This window comes from Seriola dumerili, unplaced genomic scaffold (genome assembly GCF_002260705.1).
Source record: "Seriola dumerili isolate Sdu_G_001 unplaced genomic scaffold, Sdu_1.0 BDQW01000309.1, whole genome shotgun sequence".
Classification (NCBI taxonomy): domain Eukaryota; kingdom Metazoa; phylum Chordata; class Actinopteri; order Carangiformes; family Carangidae; genus Seriola; species Seriola dumerili.
Window position 1 is genome coordinate 2,037,778 of NW_019174564.1, and position 20,548 is coordinate 2,058,325.

At 40.8% G+C, this 20,548-nt stretch overlaps 2 protein-coding genes across 2 annotated transcripts; both read left to right on the top strand.

Moving 5' to 3' along the window:
* Nucleotides 1-445: 445 nt before the first annotated feature.
* On the top strand, nt 446-5,518 carry tyrp1 (tyrosinase related protein 1). The gene is made up of 7 exons (XM_022758808.1): nt 446-972; nt 1,376-1,698; nt 3,036-3,240; nt 3,329-3,496; nt 3,586-3,765; nt 3,885-4,031; nt 4,148-5,518. The coding sequence occupies exons 1-7, from the start codon at nt 618-620 to the stop codon at nt 4,333-4,335; spliced, it is 1,566 nt and encodes a 521-aa protein (XP_022614529.1). The 5' UTR covers nt 446-617; the 3' UTR covers nt 4,336-5,518.
* A 446-nt stretch (nt 5,519-5,964) lies between these two features.
* Nucleotides 5,965-10,713, top strand: lurap1l (leucine rich adaptor protein 1 like). The gene is made up of 2 exons (XM_022758809.1): nt 5,965-6,457; nt 9,227-10,713. Exons 1-2 carry the CDS (start codon nt 6,239-6,241, stop codon nt 9,614-9,616), a joined length of 609 nt encoding a protein of 202 aa, XP_022614530.1. The 5' UTR covers nt 5,965-6,238; the 3' UTR covers nt 9,617-10,713.
* The last annotated feature ends 9,835 nt before the right edge of the window (nt 10,714-20,548 follow it).

Below are 20,548 nucleotides of genomic sequence, written 5' to 3' on the forward strand. Positions count from 1 at the left end.
GTTGTACTTGTGTGCCACGGGCTGTATTTATAAACCTCTATGACTTCACAACAAATTAATTTTCATACAGTGTTCATAAACCCGTGCTGAATCGTTACAGTCCATGTACAAGCATTAAAGTTTGTGGGTATTGTAGTCATTCATCACAATTTGCGTTTTAATCTGAAAAATTTTGTCATCAATTACACTTCCTGACATTTAATATTGGGCTCGTTTAGGCAACTGCAGAAGTCCAGTGAGTCTTTAGAAGAATAATAATGTGCATGACCGGATCACACTACCTTCATTCCCTCCATCCCCAGTAGGAAATATGATGTTATGTGATGGGATCACGCGGGAGTCAGAAAATCCGGGTAGTCATGCGCTAATCCGGTATTTAAGGTCGACGGTTCGCTGCTTTTGGGGGAAATACAAGCAGGGGCCTGGGCGCATGGGAGGGGAAGTTTCATACACACTCAGTTGACAGAGAAAGTAATTACTCCAGTGCCGAAAGTGATGCGCGTTCATTTTCGATAAAGTGTTAACTTAAGTGCATATCAGCAGATAAATATCCAGGTGCTACAACAGACTCTGAATCAGCTGCAGCCGTGCGTAAAATTTGGTAACCGATTTGGATAATGTGGCGGTGCTGCTTTTTGGTGCTTGTGGGCGCGGTGGCCGTGAGCGCTCAGTTCCCCAGAGAGTGTGTGACACCCGAGGGACTCCGGAGTGGACAGTGCTGTCCGTCACCCTCTGGACTCAACAACGATCCGTGTGGATCGAGCACGGGCCGCGGACAGTGCGTGTCCATCTCGGTTGACGCGCGGCCGCACGGGCCTCAGTACCCCCACGACGGGCGGGATGATCGGGAACGATGGCCCATCCGTTTCTTCAACCGTACTTGTCAGTGTAATGGGAACTTCAGCGGTTATAGCTGCGGCCGCTGCAGACACGGATGGACAGGGCCCAACTGTGACCAGCGAGTTTCTGTTGGTAAGTGATCAATATTAGTATCGATTATTTATTAAATCTCCTCATAGAAATGTATAAAGTCAGCTAGCAGATCCAGGGGGAGTCGCTGCCATTGCTCAGTAGCACTTCAGCACTCCTTAAAGACACCACACTGATTAGCTGGTTTTGGCCCATTTACCAGGATTTCCGTTTCGATCAGACGAAGACAGACGATTTTAGAAAGATTCATTCAAATTAGGGCACCATGAAAAAAGTCGAATTACCTCTGAAATAGTTAAACCCCGAAATGTAGAAACGATGATGATGATGAAATGATCAAAACTGCCTGTTACGCACATTCTTTCCTCGGTCATTAGAAACCGATTTCCAGATAAATGATGACTGATTTGAGTTGATCCTATTTTTCTCTTCTATAATCCCACAGTAAGAAGAAACGTGATGCAGCTCAGCGCGGACGAGAAGCGTGCGTTCGTGAACGCGCTGGACCAAGCCAAGCGCACCGTGCACCCGGACCTTGTGATCGCCACTCGGCGCTATACGGAGGTCTTCGGGCCTGACGGCAACACCATGCAGTTTGAGAACATCACCATCTACAATTACTTCGTGTGGTCCCACTACTACTCTGTCGGCAAAACCTTCCTGGGTGCCGGACAGGCCAGTTTCGGGGGAGTGGACTTCTCACATGAGGGGCCCGGGTTCGTCACTTGGCACAGGTTCCACCTGCTGCAGCTGGAGAGAGACATGCAGGTGAGATTTGTATAAAGAGTAATAGCACTATCATTATTTACACAACAGTTCTGTTAAAAAACAGTTGTGATGTTGATTGGGTGTTTGATGATGAAGAAATTATTGTAATTGATTTGTTTGTGGTTGCCTAGGGGTAATCGTCACATGACTAGTTTACTTTTAATTTACCGACTAATGGCCTACTTCAGCACATCTGTTGTTTTTTCCTTCTTGTTTGTTTTGTGTAATGCGTTTCCCCACAACTGTATTGGCGAGGAAATTACAATTGACGACGCAGTTTCACGCCTTCATACCCGAGCACCGCACAAAATGGGATTTTAAGCGTTTTATGGACACAGATTCGATTTGATCAGCACACCATCGGTTTGGAGAAAACAGCAGTAGGCCTGTTTTTTTTTCTGCTCTATTGAATAAGCACACTGACAGGCAGAGTTTGAGGGGAGGGAGCGGCTCATTTTCAAGTCAAGATCAAGATGAACTACATCAACTAAAATGAGTCAAAATGCCTCAGCTTCTTGTCCTGTTACAACTAAATCCTGTCTGGTTTTAGTGTCCTGGATTTTTTAATAATGCGGTGGATTATTTTGCTCTGAAACAGGTGATGAAAAATATCTGGCTTCAGTTGAACAGCTCACTCTTTTCATGTGTGTTAATGGCTGGCTTCAAGAGCAGCAGTTAGGATCCATTAGTGCTTTTTTGGATCAAAAGTTGTGGGATTTCAGGATGGGATTTGGTCATTTAGTCATGGTTTTTCAAAGGTAGGAATGGTAAGTGATTCACAGGTGTGAAAAGAGTTAGTTTTCCCTTCAGCTTGATGAATAATTTTACTTATAAATTCTATATTGAGACATGTATAACTTTACCTATATATGTCGTATATATCTCAGTTATACTAACATATATAGTATATAAGCTTTTGCACTAGGTTATCATTATGTCAATCATGACTTTATACTAATCCGTTTTCTGCCCTGGTGGCACATGCATTTTGTGTTGTTTTAATACTGTTATATATGTTGCATATAAAGATTCCTCAATGGCTTATTCGTGCATGGTCAACAGCTATTGTGTGAAACAGCAAATCACAATGTGTGAATAAGATAACCAGTTTATCTGCTGCCTTATGACACCAGTATTAAATGAGACTTCATGGATACTTGGACCCAAGGGGATTGGAATATACTGTTGGCAGCACAATACAAATAAAGCCCCCAGCAAACTCTGGGAAGCTTATATTCCTGCTTAAAGCCTTGGCGCTCTGGTTCTGGTTCCCTGCCCTGATCTTCACATTCACAAACACTAACCCAGCCATCTTTTCATTTATATGTAACAACTAGGATATGCTGCGAGACCCCTCCTTCGCCCTGCCCTACTGGAACTTTGCCATCGGTGGAAGCACATGTGACATTTGCACAGATGACCTGATGGGAGCCAGGAGCAGTTTTGATATGAATTCCCTGAGCGCTAACTCCATCTTCTCCCAGTGGAGGGTCATCTGTGAGAGCGTAGGAGACTACGACACACTGGGAACCATCTGCAACAGTAAGACGATTGCTCTTTTACTATGTGATGTTACACTGGTCCTCTTTATTCGCTTGCTATACTCTGTCTCTTATTTATCTCCTTCCAGACACTGAGACATCTCCCATCAGGAGGAACCCAGCAGGAAATGTCAATAGGCCGATGGTCCAGCGTCTCCCAGAGCCCCAGGATGTGGCGGACTGTCTGCAGGTTAACACTTTTGACACACCGCCGTACTACTCCACCTCCTCTGAAAGCTTTAGAAACACAATTGAAGGTGAGTGGCGAACAAGGTATTTCTTCCTCTGCCTGTCTTACATCCAGTGTTCCTCCGTTTTCTTATGCATTTTCATGTTGTTTTGGCAGGCTACAGCGCCCCCCAGGGGAACTATGACCCTGTTGTTAGGAGCCTCCACAACCTGGCCCATCTGTTCCTAAATGGGACAGGAGGTCAGACCCACCTTTCACCCAATGACCCCATCTTTGTCCTGCTGCACACCTACACTGATGCCATCTTTGATGAATGGTTGAGGAGACACAGTCCAGGTATTTTTATCAACAAAATCTAGTTTAAAATACATTTGTTCTTGTTCTTTTCTTCATGCATTTTTAATCTGTTGATAGAAGGATGAGCCTGTGGGCTAACTTGAATTATTTCTTGACAGGTTCGGCAGTGTATCCTGAAGAAAACGCCCCCATTGGTCACAACAGGGCCTACAACATGGTGCCTTTCTGGCCTCCAGTGACCAACGCTGAGATGTTTGTTACTGCGCCTGAAAATCTTGGTTACTCTTATGAAGCTCAATGGCCAGGTATGCATTTTGGATTACCTCTAGTACCATCACATTTTTGTGGGGCTGCTTTCAATCTTGCCGCTGAATGAATGCAGATGACGAGGGTACTAATCATCTACTTCCAACTTTTCTAGGTCAAGCTTTCACTATGACTGAAATCATCACCATGGCAATAGTCGCTGCCCTTGTGATTGTTGCAGTCATTTTTGCTGCCACCACATGTGCCGTGCGTTCCAGATCTTACAAGATGGAGGGCCACCAGCCTCTGCTCGGGGATCAGTACCAGCGGTACGACGATGAAAAGAGCCAATCTGTCGTCTAAGATCTGTGTTTGAACAAGAGCCTCACCTGCGTGCCTCTTCTATGTACGTTTGCAATGACACAGCTGCGCAGTTTTTTAAAGCCTGAATCTGTTCTCACCAGAAAACATGTAGACTCTTGAAAATCATATTTTTATTGCATTCATGTCCCTATATCAAAAACAGGTATGGTTCATTTTTCTATAAAAATATTGCTGATGTGAACAATTTACTTTTACATTTCCCATATGGACGTAAATTCCTTTTTAACATCAGATTTTATAATGCAAAGGTAAAAATACATGCAGTGGTCTTTAGGGGTAGCCTATGACTTTGCAAAAATGGCAAAAGCTGCCTCTTGGCAATTTTCAGATTTCTGGAAAATTTGAAAATGGAAATTGTGTTCAAATAAAGTGAACATGAGCAAATGAAGTGTTGGTCTGAAGCAATGCCACCAGATGGTGCTCAACTCTGATCCTAGTCAGGCTTTTAAAATGTCATGAAAGTATCAGCAGTGTTATTTGTGCATTGTGTAGGTAAGTGCTTGATGTTTCACTTTAAAGGTGATCAGGTGTAAAGAAGATTCTGATAAGTGATCCAGAATGTTCTGTAACTTTTTGGAGACATTTAAAGTAATAGAGAAGTTAATATGAGAGTAATACATGCAAAATAATTAAAACATAGACTAAAACAACTACAACTTCAACCATGTTTATAGGATAGATCACTTTCTGTTTATCTGACTTCACAGTCACAGTAGTTTAGTTTAGTTGCATAATGGCAACACAAGTGATTGACAGTAATAATTGAACAATACACTACCCATGTAATAGAGCCACAACGCCCACAAGGGGGTGCAATAGTTCAACCTCTGAAACTGCTTGTGCAGCAATTATTAGGAGAGATATGCCTTTTTAATACGATGTATTACATTACATTGATCCACATGACCTGAAAAGTTGGTAGTAATGAATGAAGATATAAAAAGAACATGACAAAAATCGGGAAGAAATGTAGCAAATTGCAGAGGGTCAACAGGTTGTAATCCTGAGTCCTTACTGAACTGTGTATGCAGCGTTTTTTGTTTTTTTTTAACTGAATTTATGTGAAACGGTCATTAATGCTATTCTGTTTTTACATTTCTACTTTTGCCAAAATATTGTTGGATCTGGGTGCATGCCAAATTATTTAAGTGATTAAATTTGACTCCTATACACAGTGGTTTTGTTGGACTTTGTACTGACATTAATATAATTTAAAAAATACACTAAAACATACACTAAAAATGTAATAATATAATAATATATTTATGTACACAACACCTTAATACATACTTTATAGAATCTATTACCATTTACGGAGCAGACGTGTTTCCTGCGCATTTATTTGTTCACCTTGCATCTTGCATTTGTAAATTTCCTTCAGAACAGCCTGCAGTGCCAGGTTGTGGAGAGTTTTAGCTCTAGCCATTTTGCCTATGACTGGACTCCCAATGCTCCTAATTTGTAACGCCTGAAAAATATATTCCCTTGCCTACCATATTTTTCACCACACCTCACCTGTCTGGTGTCTGGTTTCAGACCAAGCTCCCTTGTGGGAGGGTCTACGGAGAGCACGTTGTCATTAAGCTGCCTCACTACTGGTCAGGCGCCTCAATGGGGTCCGTTTGTGAGGTCTGTTGGTATTACAGCGGTGAAGTGTGTTTGGCTCAGGACTTCACTCTGAGAACTGCGTGGATAAAGTTGTAGGTAGCACGCGCTTGGTGCGACTTCTTGTTACTTTGAATCAGCTCCTCTTTGGCCGTTGCTCGCGTGCGTTCCCCAACTAATCAGTGGGAAGATCTCCGAGGTCGCAGCTCTGTAGTTTTGCTCTTCTGCCGGGTCCAACCCAAACAGTGAAACTGTGTTATCTTTCTGACAGTCCACAATGGACGAGGATAACAGCGTTTTACCTGATTTGAAGGACATAGAGACAAAATTGGGTCGTAAAGTCCCGGATAGTCTCATTCGTTCTCTTGTTGGAGGAAAACATCACGACAAGCACGATAAATCGGCAGCACCGCATTTAGTGAACTGCAAACTTTGTTCTAATTCTGCGGACTTGAAAAGACTGGAGAGCAAAATGCAATTCCTCAAGCAAGAAATGGTAAGTTTCTTTATATGTATCCTATTTAAATGAACGGGTTGTTTTGAAATTTTGGCTTTTACAGTTTTTGAATAGCCATAAATACAACAAAACATATTGTATATGCGACACAGCAAGTTTCCCGACTTATAATTACAAGCTAGGTCGCAATTCTTTACTCTGCATTTGCCCAAGCTTTGTTCTTATCTTCAAACGTTAAAAGAATAGAAGAATATGTTGAACACAACTTAACTATCACCATGGCTATTTAGCATCGTAAATTTGATGTTTGCTTTCTCCACTGTACTGTATTTATCAACAACCCAGTCTGGGTAGGAAAAGCCAATGCAGGATGAACAACAGGTCTATATATCAACATGTGGTTGTAAAATGCAAAGTTCCTGATGGCTGTTCTGCCCCAGTTGTATTTGAAAGCACCATGAAACTGGTCAGTAGGTGAGAGCCATTCACACCTGCACACCACAGTCAGTCAGACCTTTGTTAATGAACCCTCACCTCAGGGAATATTTACACCTCCTTGTGATTCAAACTACTCTGTGAAATCCAGTTGTGCCTGTGTAATTACCTATTCATGATTACATGGTTGTATCTGCTAACACTCACCATTAAATCGTTTTCAAATGCCATGCTTGTTCCATAGTCACAGCACAGCTCCATTTTAAGTAAGGTCACAGAAGGTATTAGGACTCCTGAGCAGATGGCCCAGTTGACCGAGTTCTGCAGACTGTAGTAGGGCTGTATCATGACCAGCAGACTGGCCAATCATCCAGAGACTTTGTGTTGATAGGCTTAGTTTTATGTTTATGTGACAGACCAACTGAGACCTACAACTAGCTCTCTTTGTCTTTGCAAATGTAATAACCTGTACCTTGGTTTAATCAACTCATGTTTTCACCTGACTTGTCAAATTTACCATTAGTCATACATTCATTTAATTGTGCTGATATGAAGAAAAACTAATTGACTTTTTAAAATTAACTGAGTGTAATTCCATCAGTGGTCTGTTATTGTTAGATGGCTCATTTCGAATTTGGGCCATCTTGGGCCTTTCTGTTTTTGTGGCTCCCTTCACAGCTTAATCACTAATCCAATCAGTTTTGGTGTGCACAAGCCTGGCAGACACATACACACACACACACACACACACACGCACACAAGTTTTTACATTATTTGAGAGACTGCAATAATCTACAGCCAATCAAAGAAGCAAATGAACTCTGAAATGTGCTTTTCCCCAAAAAAAAGTTCGGGGCCAGCTCTTATTAGTTTCATATGACAAATTAAACATGCTGTTACTATCCACTGCAGACAAAATTATGCAGCACTAATTGTATTTCCTAAACTTATTTTGTGATGCCGACCCACTGGTGCCATCTTATTAACATGAGGTAGCTGTTAGGACTAAAATTTCAATACAACTCCATCTGTTCGACTTCCATGTGTGTATAAAGCGGGTGGTAATACTCGCAAAACAAACACACTGGCAGCATTATGAGCTAAATGGAGGCTGGTTGTAAATCCACTCCAAAGAAAGGCTGTTGTATCAAGCCAGCTCTCTGGAACACTGTACCAGCCCTGTCTGCCTTCATCTGCCTCAATGCATTTTCAGTGTGGCAGGATGTTACAGCTGTTCTGACTGGGTGGTGTTTGTCACCCAGTGACACAGGGGAATCCCTTTGAATGACTCTATAGGCTGTCCACTTCCATCCAGAGTCAATGGCATGGTTTGTCATGGCAGGGAGTTAATATATGGTCATACTGTGTAAAGTAGGCATGTCATTCATTATCCTGGATGAGAAGTGTTTCCTGGCTGTGCAGTTACATGGGTATTACAAGTCCTTTTTCCGGTTGCACAGTTAAATGTCTTTGTTCATAACAAAGCCTGATAGTCAAAACAAAATAGCACACAGTGTTCTAGCCATGAGAGAACATAAGGAAGCTTACAGTTGTAGGGAAAAAAAAAAACCTCACCACAAGGTCGTAGCTCCTCTGCAGCTATCAGTTATATCACAGGGTTTTCATTAGTTGATGGAGTTTGCTTAGTTGTCGTGGAATTGTATGATTAAATTTCCCCCTTTTTTATCAGGAGCATTTTAACGACTTCCTGTCCATCATGGCTTGAACGCTGATGTTTCTTTTGCTGAAAACAGCTACTAAATAGACCATATGGTGTGAGCAGTCATTTCAGCTGCTGTTTCTAGGGTCTAAAATTGCACTTTGAACCTCAATGCTGACAATAGTTAACAATGAAAATATATCTTGTTTTGTATTTTGTTCACTTCCATTCTACTTCTGAGGACATGCTTTTTCATGTAATAGCTGTGTTAAAGGAACAGTTTGACATTTAGGGAAACACACTAAGAGTTTGGTGAGAAGATTGATACCATTTTCATTTCTATTTTATATACAATGTTAAAGCTAGCAGAAGGGTATATTAGTGTGCACCATATGAGCATTTGCGAAACCTCAAATTTCTGTCTTTAAATGTGTTAAATAGTGAGCTTCAGCTGTGCTATTTGGTGCCTTTCGTTACCTTTGGACAGAATGGGGCTTGCTCTTTACTATATTTATGCTAAGCTAAGATAACCAGCTGCCTAGTGTAGCCTTATATTTATTGGACAGACATCAGAATGGTATCAATATTCTCATCTAATTCTTGGGAAGAAAGTGAATTAGTGCATTTCCAAAAAAAAGTCAAACTACTCCTTTTAACTTTTGATCATCCTCAAGTACCATGACCTAACTGAGATGTTTTTGTTCAACTCACAGGCACATCTGCGAGCCATTGATTTGAAGCTGATGCAGCAGCTTATGTCAATCAACGAGGGCATCGAGTCCATCCGTTGGATGATAGAAGATAAAGGAGGCGCTGCCAGCCAAGATGGCAGCTTGACAGGCAGCTTGTACAGCCTATCAGACAGCCAGGATGGTACCTCACTACGAGGCAGCTTCAGCAGCTTGAATGATGGCAACAGTGATAACCTAGATGGTTTGTCTGTAGGTAGTTACCTGGACACACTAGCAGAAGACCTCCCAGATGACCCGTCACCTACAGACCTTGATGGTTTTGGGGATAAAACTGTTATTGATGGTGATTCTTTCAGCAAGTCACCACTGAAACTCAGGGTGGAATCAGATGAATACTACTGCTTTGGATAATGATGATAAGCTAGACACAGTGGTTACAGACTACTGAGCTATATTGTGAAGAAAGATTTTTGAAATGTGTTCTTTACTTTGACACATGAATACAACTGTCAGGTTAATTTTCCTTCATGCTTCACATTTTTCTCTTTATAGCTTACCAAATAAGTCATGTTACTTTTTCCATTCAAACCAGGTTCCTTATGTTGTGGAATTACTCACCTCATCAAACCATTGCCACTTAATGTCACTGCAAATGCAAGTGAAAACATTGTAACAAGTCTTTATGTCTTAATTTTTTTATCATGAAGATTAATGCTTTTAAAAAGGTGCTCTATTACACAGAAAGACCAGAAGTTATCCAATACCTCAGCAGTTTATTTTTTTCACAGAAATCTTCTTAGTCTGAAATAACTGAAGAAAGGGTGAATTAAAGCAGTTTCCTTCTTTATATGTGGAACATTCAACTTGGACTTTGTGTTAGGTCAACCACAATCGGCTGATCTAAGTAGAGGAGTAGATTAGGATTTAGCAGCCATTTGGAAAATTGGACATTTCATGCTGAGTGATTCAAGAGCCTAAACTGCTTAAAGTGGCAAAGTGGTTAGTTACAGCAAGTGCAATTTGCTTCATTGCCAAGTTCCGAGCACCACCTACTGTACATGTTAAGCTGTTCATTATTTTTACTTTAAATGTTTTGACTGATGTAAGTTCCTAAGCTAAACCCGACTCAGCAACTGTAGAATTTAGAACACAAAGTCTTATACACAAGAGATTAGTTGCACATTGAAAGCACAGATGCTTGACTGAAAAACCAAAGCAATTTGATTGTCTTATAGATAATTTAGGCCTGAGGCAAACCCTGTTAACACCAGATGGGAGATATGTTGATGATGGACATAAGTGAAACACATGTTTGCTTTGCAGGCACATTTTAATTCTGTTGTCAACGAGAGCTTTACATTGCTGTACATAAATGTGTTGTTTTTAGTTTTAAACTCCTTTTGTTGATTTGTTTGACATTTGTATTTTATGCTGCCTGCTTTTGAAAACAGTTTTACTGAATGCTAATTGATTTTGTTGTGGAAATGAAATAATATATTTTAATTTTCTTCTGGCTCACATTGTGTTAAGTTTTAAATGCAAAGAAACACTAACACATGGTCTGGACTGTTGGGTTGGTGTCAATTTTTAGAAACAAAAAAAAAGCAGTCCAGTGACCTTGTTATGGAATCTTAATGAGATGGAAAGTGAACATTATGGTGCTTTCCCTCTGTGGTAAATTTAAGTCAGGAATAATCTCTGAATAATGAAGTCAGACTTTGTGGTGCCCTGTATAATGTGGCATGGAAAATTGCCCTCGTTAATTAACTTTGTCACCCCATGTCACGTTCCTTTGATAAAACACAAAACCAGGAAGATGGCTCTAAATTTGACAGATGGCTGCTTAGTATATGTGCCATTTAAAATGACCAAGCTATTAGTAGATGAAGGCCATTTGGGAAAATAGCTAGGATGGCATCGCAACTGTGGAATCATGTTACCAAACACTCATGAGCATCTATCATCCGTGCAATTCTTGAACTGAATCATTTTTAAAATAACACCACTCAAAACTAAGACAGACTTGGAGCTGAAATGCCAGTCATGTAGAATATTTAATGGTCTGTAATGTTATTTTCATTTATATTCATCACCCTAGCTTCTTATCTTTCATGTGATAATTGAAATTCCAGACAGAATAGCGGGAAAGTCGTTACTGGAAAGATGAGAACCTTGGTCTCTTTGGCTTGCAAATGAATGAGTGGCCATGGTGCACAATACTTCACTGGGTCTCATACTGGGATCTGACATTAGGGTTTGGCTTTGGAAAATGCTGCCTTGTTGGGATTTGTCTTCAGTCATTCACGTCAACCATCGAGCTGTCTCATGGTTGGTTCTCGTCTTATTTGGAAGTAGCATTTGTGAAATCATGGATGAAGGATTTTGAGGATGTATTCTGAGTGTGTGGCTGTTTTTTTTGTTTTTTGCATTGTATGAAATATATCGGGAAAAAAAAACAGATTGGACACAAAGGACACTTTTAGTGTTGCATTAGTCCCATACAGATATAATCGCTTTATCCAGACACATTAAGTGTACTTGTAACTTTGTCTCACTCCAAGTGCAAAGCAGCTTTATTTGGTTTTATGCTGCCTTTACTTATCTCTAGCTCCCAGAGGCTTTGGCAAGCTTAAGCTCCCTGTCAAGCTGAACCAGACTAAGGGCACTAAACCAAAGAGCCTCATGAATGGCTCCATGACCTGCTTGTCAGCAATTCAATTAAAACACAAAAAGTTCTCTCAGCTTCTCTAAATTTCATGTCTTAACAAATGTAACCGTGTCTTGACTGACTGATAGCTAATATCCCTTAGGGTAAAATGTTGAGACTAGAGCTAGTGGCCTTGAAATAATTGGACATACAGAACAGGTTCCGCAAGTTTTACGTTGTAATAGGCCTGAGTCAAATTTCCTGAGAGCTACATGGTACACCACACATGAACAGAAGTTGCCTTTTCTTATAAGTGTGCATTTCCTACATGAAAGGGAGAACCAGTTGATACAGCCTTTGTGGTGGAGACAAAGTGCTGTCTTTCACCGAACCATCCAGTCGCATTTGAAAAAAGGAACTTTTTTTTTTTTCCTTTTGCTCAAGCTACAAGCTTAACTTTGTTGTTCCCTCATTCCAAGCAAATACAAAGTACATTTTACCATATAATTGTTACTTTTGTTATTGCAGAAGTAAAGTTACTCCAAGTTTGTTGAATTCTGCTGTCAGCAATTATAGTCACCCTGTGCTGAGGGTGAATGACATCCAGGCTTTGTGAAAAGCAAACAGAAGAAAAATCAACTGCATTTATCCAGTGTTTGGGAGCAGAGTGCAAAATAATGATTTATTCATTCCCTTTGTTAGTCCCCAATTACATCATTTGAGCACAAATAATTACACTCACGTACAGACGAGACAGCAGCTTCCAGCAGGGATCCATTAGCAAATTAGACACTGGAGTTGGGCCTGTGCCACAAGATGAAGGGAAACCAATACTGTCTGGTATCTGGGAAACTGTCACCATGCTACCAAATGAGGATACAGGATATGGGTTACTGGAGTAGGTTTTAGAGGGGGGATCAAAAGAGCCAGAGGCACAGTGGACCCCTCAGACAGGAAGTCACAGATACCAAGTAAATATATTTTACACAACAGTCAAGTAACTTTATTCTGGTTTAATTAGGTTTTTCTCTCCGTGGGCCATTGGGTTTTTTCACAGTTCTGTTAGTTTTCCAAGAACTTCAAATAGACTAGAGAACTCTATAAACATTACTGTTAAATGAAAGTGAATGTAAGTCCAGTGCATTACATGATCAACTTAAGTATGAATGTTTGTGATGGCTCTGTATGCTATACAGTCATGCTAATACTTGTGATGGATGTAGCACATTAGATCCACTATCTCAGCCTTATTACATTCCCAGACACGAGGAGCTCCACGTTGGGAGATTTATGAAGCCGTGGAAAACTTAATAAGGCCTGTCCCGTAGCATGAATATCTCGTTTCGTCTAGGAAAAATACTTAATGAATGTCAAGGTTAGCCACAGTCCTAATGTTGTGCTTCACATGAGATTTTCTGCACTGCTGATGCGATGATAGCATTCAACTTAGACCAAGGAAATACTTCATTTTGATCAGATTATTACATAAGTGGAAGTCATACACCCTATGTCTACCATGTATGCTATGGTTTTGGGGAGATAAAGTCTTGAAAGAAGTTGGCCTTCTGCCAGGCTGCGGAACCATGAATCACGTCTAAAGAGCCTCGTGAATACCACTGTATTCACCCACAAGAAAGGAGACTGGACACTATATCCGTCAGTGCAAATATTAGACTTTAACAATGGCTGTCTCTGCTCCCTTAAATTACTCAGCTGAGATTTAGGGAAACACGCTGAGGAAGCTTCTGTAAACATTTCACGGAAAACATTTGAGAAACCCAAATACAGACAGCGGACAGCCTGAGAACTTACCCCCCAGGCTGGTCAAGCTGCATTCCATTCATCGTTCACAGGGTTATTTTTAATGAACATGGAACACGGAGTGCTTTATTATTTAAGCGATTTAAGCTACAAAGACTACAAGTCAGTGCATAAGATCTATCTGGTGTTCTATCTGGTGTTTGAGAATCTAATAATTACATCTGAATCTGAATTTGGGAGACACTAAATTTGGCTACCCACAGTATTTGGGATGATGCTACGTGAACGATCATCCCCTTCAAGTTGTAAATGAACATAAACACCAATTACAACAACTTACATAATATAGTGCTCAGAAAATAATCTCCCAGAAAGCTAGACTCAATTTCATTATCTGCTTGTCAGTTCCAATTCAGCCTAGTTTGAATGTTGGTGCTTGGAGATCATGAATCACTAAATTAAAATAGGATGCACCACACATAGCTTAGTTTTAGTTGTCACAAATTATTTACACCCAGTAACTGCCAGCTGTCACGTAGCTAACTGAACTAACAGGCAAAACAAACATTAGTTTCAGTGAATGAGAGTAAACCGAAAACGTATTTCTCCATGTATGCATATAGTAGTAAAACAAAGTCATGCCTATTAAGGATGAAGAATAAAGCTTGATGTAATGGTTGCCCCCTACAACTTACTACACCTTCCTACACCTACTTCTTGACAGTTATGCAACAGCTTGTGCTGGATAACGTGAACTTCCTGTTCACACTATTGATTGCTTGTGCTTTGCTAGTGCAAACAATGTTTCCTCCTTACTAATTTACACATTACTGAAGTCTTAACTAGCTGACATTCCTTATCCTTTAATGGTGCAACTCAATTGTAAATCACTAGTTATAGCTAGTATTAGATAGGAAGGACTTCACCTAAGCTGATGCTGATATCTATTCAGAAAGCAAGCACAATGCAATCAATGGCTGGTTGTGAAATAATTTTCTATTGAAGGCACAAACTGGTGGAACCAGTCATACACTGTGACCACCTCCAATGTCAACATATTTTCCAACTATTATGATGTTTTCTCATGAAGTTCCTTTACAACCCATTGTGATAGGAGCTAAGGATTGGCTAGAAAGTCATCATTAGTCACAAGAGTGTAACCTTTACCCTGGAGATCAGTGTGTTTCACCATTGCTCCATTTACTGCCAGCGGGCTCGTCACATTTTGCATACCCTGAACAATGCAGGTATAGGGCATCATAGTGAATCTGCTGACTGATAATTCAAGAGCAGTTATACAGTAAGTTCAATCATAAAGCTAGGTTTAACAGGTTGTTATACATATAAGCCATGCTGATAGACTTTTACAGGTCAAATGTATAGTCTAGAATTCTTTACACACATCACATACTTCCTCATTTAGCTCAGTACCTCCAGTATTCTCTCAAACCACCTTCCATTCATTGCCCTTTTTTACCTTTGAGTCACCTTCTGACAACCTGGCTGTGTTTGATGACTCTCTGTATTGGGGGTCTTTTCCTGACCACACTTCCGCGGGCCGAGCCGTTGATCCAGCTGAGATTAAACAGCCGGCTACATCAGCCAGGGACCTTCAACAGATAGAGCGGAGAGAACAAAACAAACCTCTATCCCATTTGATCCCCCTCTTTTTACACTCCCTTTTTCTCTCTATATCCAGGCCAGGAAGCCTTTCCATGACTATATTAGAAATCAAAGGGACTTCTACAGAAGGCGCTGACCCTGTCAGAGCTTTTGAACTTTTGCTTTGCTCTTTGACAGCCAAGTTGTGAGTCATGAAAGAGACGGAGAGAAATATGTGTTACAGTGGTTGCTTTGAAGTTTACAGGAGTTGTTGCATTACAGTGTGTGTGATTATTTCAGCTGTGTTGCAAATTTGTCTTTGGGGTGGCCATGTACATGCATTTGTTTTGTGATTTGAAACAAGACAGTTATGCTACCAATAACAGACAAGACAAGCCCCTTAAGATATTCTCACACTTGAGAATTTCCTAGTCAGAGTGGATGAGAAACTCTCCCAGCAACAGGCAAGCCAAAACATCAAAAGCCTTTTCAAGTGTTTCCTGGCAACAAGATGACCCTGTGCCATTAAAGGAGCAGAGCTGGGGCAGCAAGTTGGTTGGCAAACATAGTTGACCAAAATGTTTCCCTGTGGATGACTGCTTTGTAATTCCCTGGACACTCATTCAGGTCAAATGAGGGCAGTTTGGGGTCAACAGGAAAGCATTACAACTTTTTGACCCAAGGAGGTCAAGAAATGTTGATCTGATGTCTTTGTGGTGAACTAATGTGGAGAGTCTACCATCCCGCTAGATATTAGCTCATGTTTTTGTTTCTCTGCCTGGAGTTCTTCTCCATGGCTGTATTATTTTATTATCTTAACTGGTGCACATTTGCATTTGGCCACATGTGAGCTAGCTTTCTTTCAAGTCAGGACATATTAAATTTCAAGTGGCTGCCAGTAGGAAAAAGAATAGCTGTCACAGTACATGTTTGTTGTGTTTACTCCTCTTATTTTACTTCCATTTATTTCAAGGCTCATAAAAAATTTTGCTGAAGAATTTTGTAATTCACTTGTTGTCGCGTCAAGCTCCTCAATCTGAACAAGACTGTGTAATCCTTTCTTGAATCTGTAATTTTCTACCCACATGCATTCTGGACCATTCAAATTTGCTCTTCTATCTTCATTGCTGTACACATATTGTCCAAGAGTCCAGCAGCAGCAGCTTGTTTGTCATTATAGAATCCTGATTTCCAAACCATTCTGTCTGCACTCCCTCATGGGAAAGAGATGTGATCCTCTTGGGAAAGAACCAATACTTCACCCTCCTCCCCCATCACTGTCCCGCAAAGGGAGACCTTCTCATGGCCCTCTCATGGCATTGTAGTATTCCACTTGTATCAGGCCATTTCCACTCGTTCTCAGTCTTCTTCATCTTCTTGATGTTTCTATCTGATCAACACGTTTCAACAACCCCTGTTTAACAAATCCAAACAGACAAACAGTAAAAGCAGGTCTAGTTCTTCCCTTCAGCCCTGATGCACGAAAGCATGGTACAAATTGGGATTCACCATTCAGTTCTGATCTCAAGCCAAACTTAAATCTTATTATCCTGTGTGGTAGCCCTGGCTGGTGAAAAAAAGGTTCCCAGTGTCATCCAAGTTCAAACCTCAAAACTTGCCACCGAAGCCCTCCTCTGCAACTCAAAACAGGTGTAACAGCGCCCTGAAGATTTGGCTCAAGTGGTTTGGTTCAAGAGGTAAAGAACCTCTAATATCCGGGGGGGATTAGGATGCAAAACTGGCTAGGTTTTCTTGGCACCCTCTTAAAGCCGCCCTCATTCAAATCCAAAGCTTCAATGAAAACACAAGATCATTTCTACTTGAGCAGGATTTGGATGACCTCCACCACGGCAGTGTAATTTTAGGAGGTTTGAATTACAGTCAGGCCCCATCTACCTGAAAGTCTGCATGCAAAAGCAAAGTAGATTTAAAGTCAGTGTGTAATTTTGGAGAAATAGTTGGATAGAGTTTCCTCATGTCGGCATATGAATTTGAATTTGATTTCCAGTCTTTTTCATTTGTAAATGTCTAAAAAAAATCATATATTCATGCTAGAGAGTGTAAGAAAGTTAGTGAACCATGTGCCTTACTTTTCAAAACAGCTGGACCATCCCCAGAGTTATGATTATTTTCTTTGTGCCCTCACCTTGACTTAGGAAAAAACTCCAAGACACCCTTCCCCAACATGTCATAATAATACAACAGTTTTGAATGAGTTGATCTCAAAACATTAGATATGATAGGACATAGATAAGTCATTTTCAACTTACTGCCAGTTTTACATTATGACCCATTGTGCAAGCTAATGCCTCAATTTATAAATATTTGATCTTTTTTTTTCTCACAAGAAATATTGCAAGGGGAGACTGAAAATAATATATAAATTACAAAAGAAAATACCACCCCCCCCCCTTTACTTCAGAAAAACAGAATGAATGAATAAATAAATTAATAAACAACCACATCCCACAAAAAAATTGTGTACAGTCGCTATTCGAAAGGTTTTCAGAAAATTATAATGCTTTGAATATAACTGCATTTTCACATGTCCAGGCTGCAGGTGACGTTCAAGATTTTCAAAAAATCATTTTCTTACTCTTCTTCCTTTGCTGTGGTGTTTCTCTGCACCAAACATTCAACCCAGGCATTCAACAGTTTGAAACCCACACTGCTAAAATAACACCGTGCTTTTGTCTTGACTTGCCTCTGATTGCTCCAGCATTCAGCCTCCCAGCCCCCACATACATACCCTGTGGGGATAGCCACCTGTCTCGGCTGACTCCAGGGATGTCTCCCTGGCCTAACAGACAGCTCTTTGTGCTGGAGGGGGGAGTAAAGCCTCTTAGCAGGCTGTTACTGATAGGACTCAGGAGACTTCTGCTGTCAGGGAGCGGTTACAGCAGTGTATTCCAGTGACGTCGTTCACCTACTGTCTTTCTTCTGTCAATAGTGCAGATATTTTTTTTAAATAATGCAGCCTTGGTGGGTTCTTGTATACATGTGCAGGGGTTAGGGTTAATCCATATGATCAATAGTGGCAGGCCAGCCAAGGTGACATCAGCTTTAAAACACACAGTATGTCAACTGCAGAGACTGATAGCTGACCTAACAGTGTTCAGGCCGCTGGCAGTTTGCGTTAATGATTGCCTCTGTACAGGATCATCGTTTGAATCACTGGTGCACCACTCGCTGACAACCTGTCTGCTTATGTAGATAGATGGCTAGATATTCTGCCCCCACCTTCTCTCAGTGCCGTGGCCACATGGGTGAGGATGTTGTACTATTGCTTAGAGCCTAATGAAGACAAATGATCGTGCACATTGCTGATAGGGTACAAGTGCTGGAAGAGCAAGGTAGATTCCCCGGCCTTAAAAACTATGAGCCCATTCAGCCGTGAATTACTCTACTAATGGCTTTGCAGGAACATTTCCACATCCTTTCATACCTGCATAGAAAGAATCCCCAAACCTTCAGCATCATTACAATGTTAGAGATATGTACTGAATATTTACAAATGATTGAGAAACTGGACCACCGACCATTTACAAACAACAACAAATTTCTGTCATAAAAATATTCTAAACTCAAGGACCACTTACTAGATTATTTTCTTGAGCTTTCAACCCTGTCTCACTGCCTCCTTTGAGGAATGAAACATGTTAAATGCCCTTACATGATCCAAGTACGGAACTTGGATTATATGATAAAACATGGTCATATATGGGCGGGGGGAGGGAGCCCCAGTCTCAGATATAGGCTACCATGTGTTTGCTTATACAAATACTGCATGTGTTTCGAAGGTCAAGAGAATCATCATGCTCCACCTCCACCTCCTTGATTTTGCTTGATGCTTATAAAACACTGGCTCAATAGAATAGTAGAAAATTGATAAATCATCAGTGTCTAATGCATTGCAGCAACTAGCTCTTTATTTATTCACGGTAGGAAAAAGAAATTCATGAGGAGTCTCTGGATCTTGGCAAGCAATGCGACATAGCAGGGATTCCACTACAGCCCACCTCTGAAAACAGTGGGAGGATAGCTGTATGGCTGCAAGGCTTTGCAAAAGGCTTTTACTTTTGTTGTGGCAGTGTTGACACTCCATCTTCTGATGGACATTTTATAGCACTTAATTTGTCCATAAGGAGTATTTGTACGTAATGTAGAGGTTACTGTTGAGAAGCACACATTTTTACACATTTATTTTATGTGCATTTGTCAAATTGATGTTAAGTTTCTACCTCAACATTCAAAGGAGGACTGTGTTCACGCAACACGAAAGAAACACATCGTTTAAATTGCTCCATCACAAAGTATTACAGAGAGGAAGAGTCATGTGAAAGTGCTCCCGAATGGTGTCATGTGTTAGCATGGCCCTACAGCCATGTCTGTTGGCAGTTCACTCGCTGTCACCAAACAGAAATGTGCTGACTTTATTACTTTCACAACAACAACAACAACACTGACTGGGCCAATGTCTGCATTTGTCCTCAAAGTCATCAAACAAATCTGCCAAGCAAGGTGGTAATTTAGCCAAAATGAATCCCATTTTCTTGTACTAAACGATGATGAATGGTGACACCGCTGTTGCCCTCAGGAAACTAGATCAACATAGCAAACACCTCTGGATAGCATTAATCTGTTCAAGCACTTCCACACAGCAGGTTCATGCAAGTCTGATGGAAAGTTTTACCTTGAATACCCTACAGCTTCCGTGTCATGCGCATGACACGTTCCTTCTGATACTTTCTCAGGCATAAGCTGAGTGAATCTGCTGCTAACCAAATAGCTTGGGAGTGCTTCATAAGTAGCTGAAGGGCGTTCACTGTTGAGGAAAGATTATCAAATGCCCATACGTGTGAGCATTTAAACAAACTGTGTTCACATGCAGTGTTTGCATTAGCATTTAACAGCTTTGCAACATATGAATGAATTCCTTGGAAAATATCAGAAGGAGTCCTTCTGAGAAAAAAGCACGCATACACAAACTGTCGTGTGTTTTCAGTTGCTGTTGGCTTAATGTAGGTGTGACAGGTGTTCAGTTAAAAAATCCACTCATTGATGCTCAATGTTCTTGGAATGCAATTCCTGTTTCATTCACCTTTAACAGCCCTTTAAATTCTTTTCGCCTAGGGTGGATTTACAGTCCAGTTTAAAGCACGTGTTTTTGTCTTTAGGGAACATGCAACGTTGTCACCCAGTTGCATTTCTATCTTTATTTCTAATGTGACCATCAAACAGAGGTATGTCAGATAGCCATCAGCGGAATCTAGTCAGAGTGACACCCATGGGTGCTCCATTAGCAGTTGTCTTTTCATTTGCATTGATGGCAG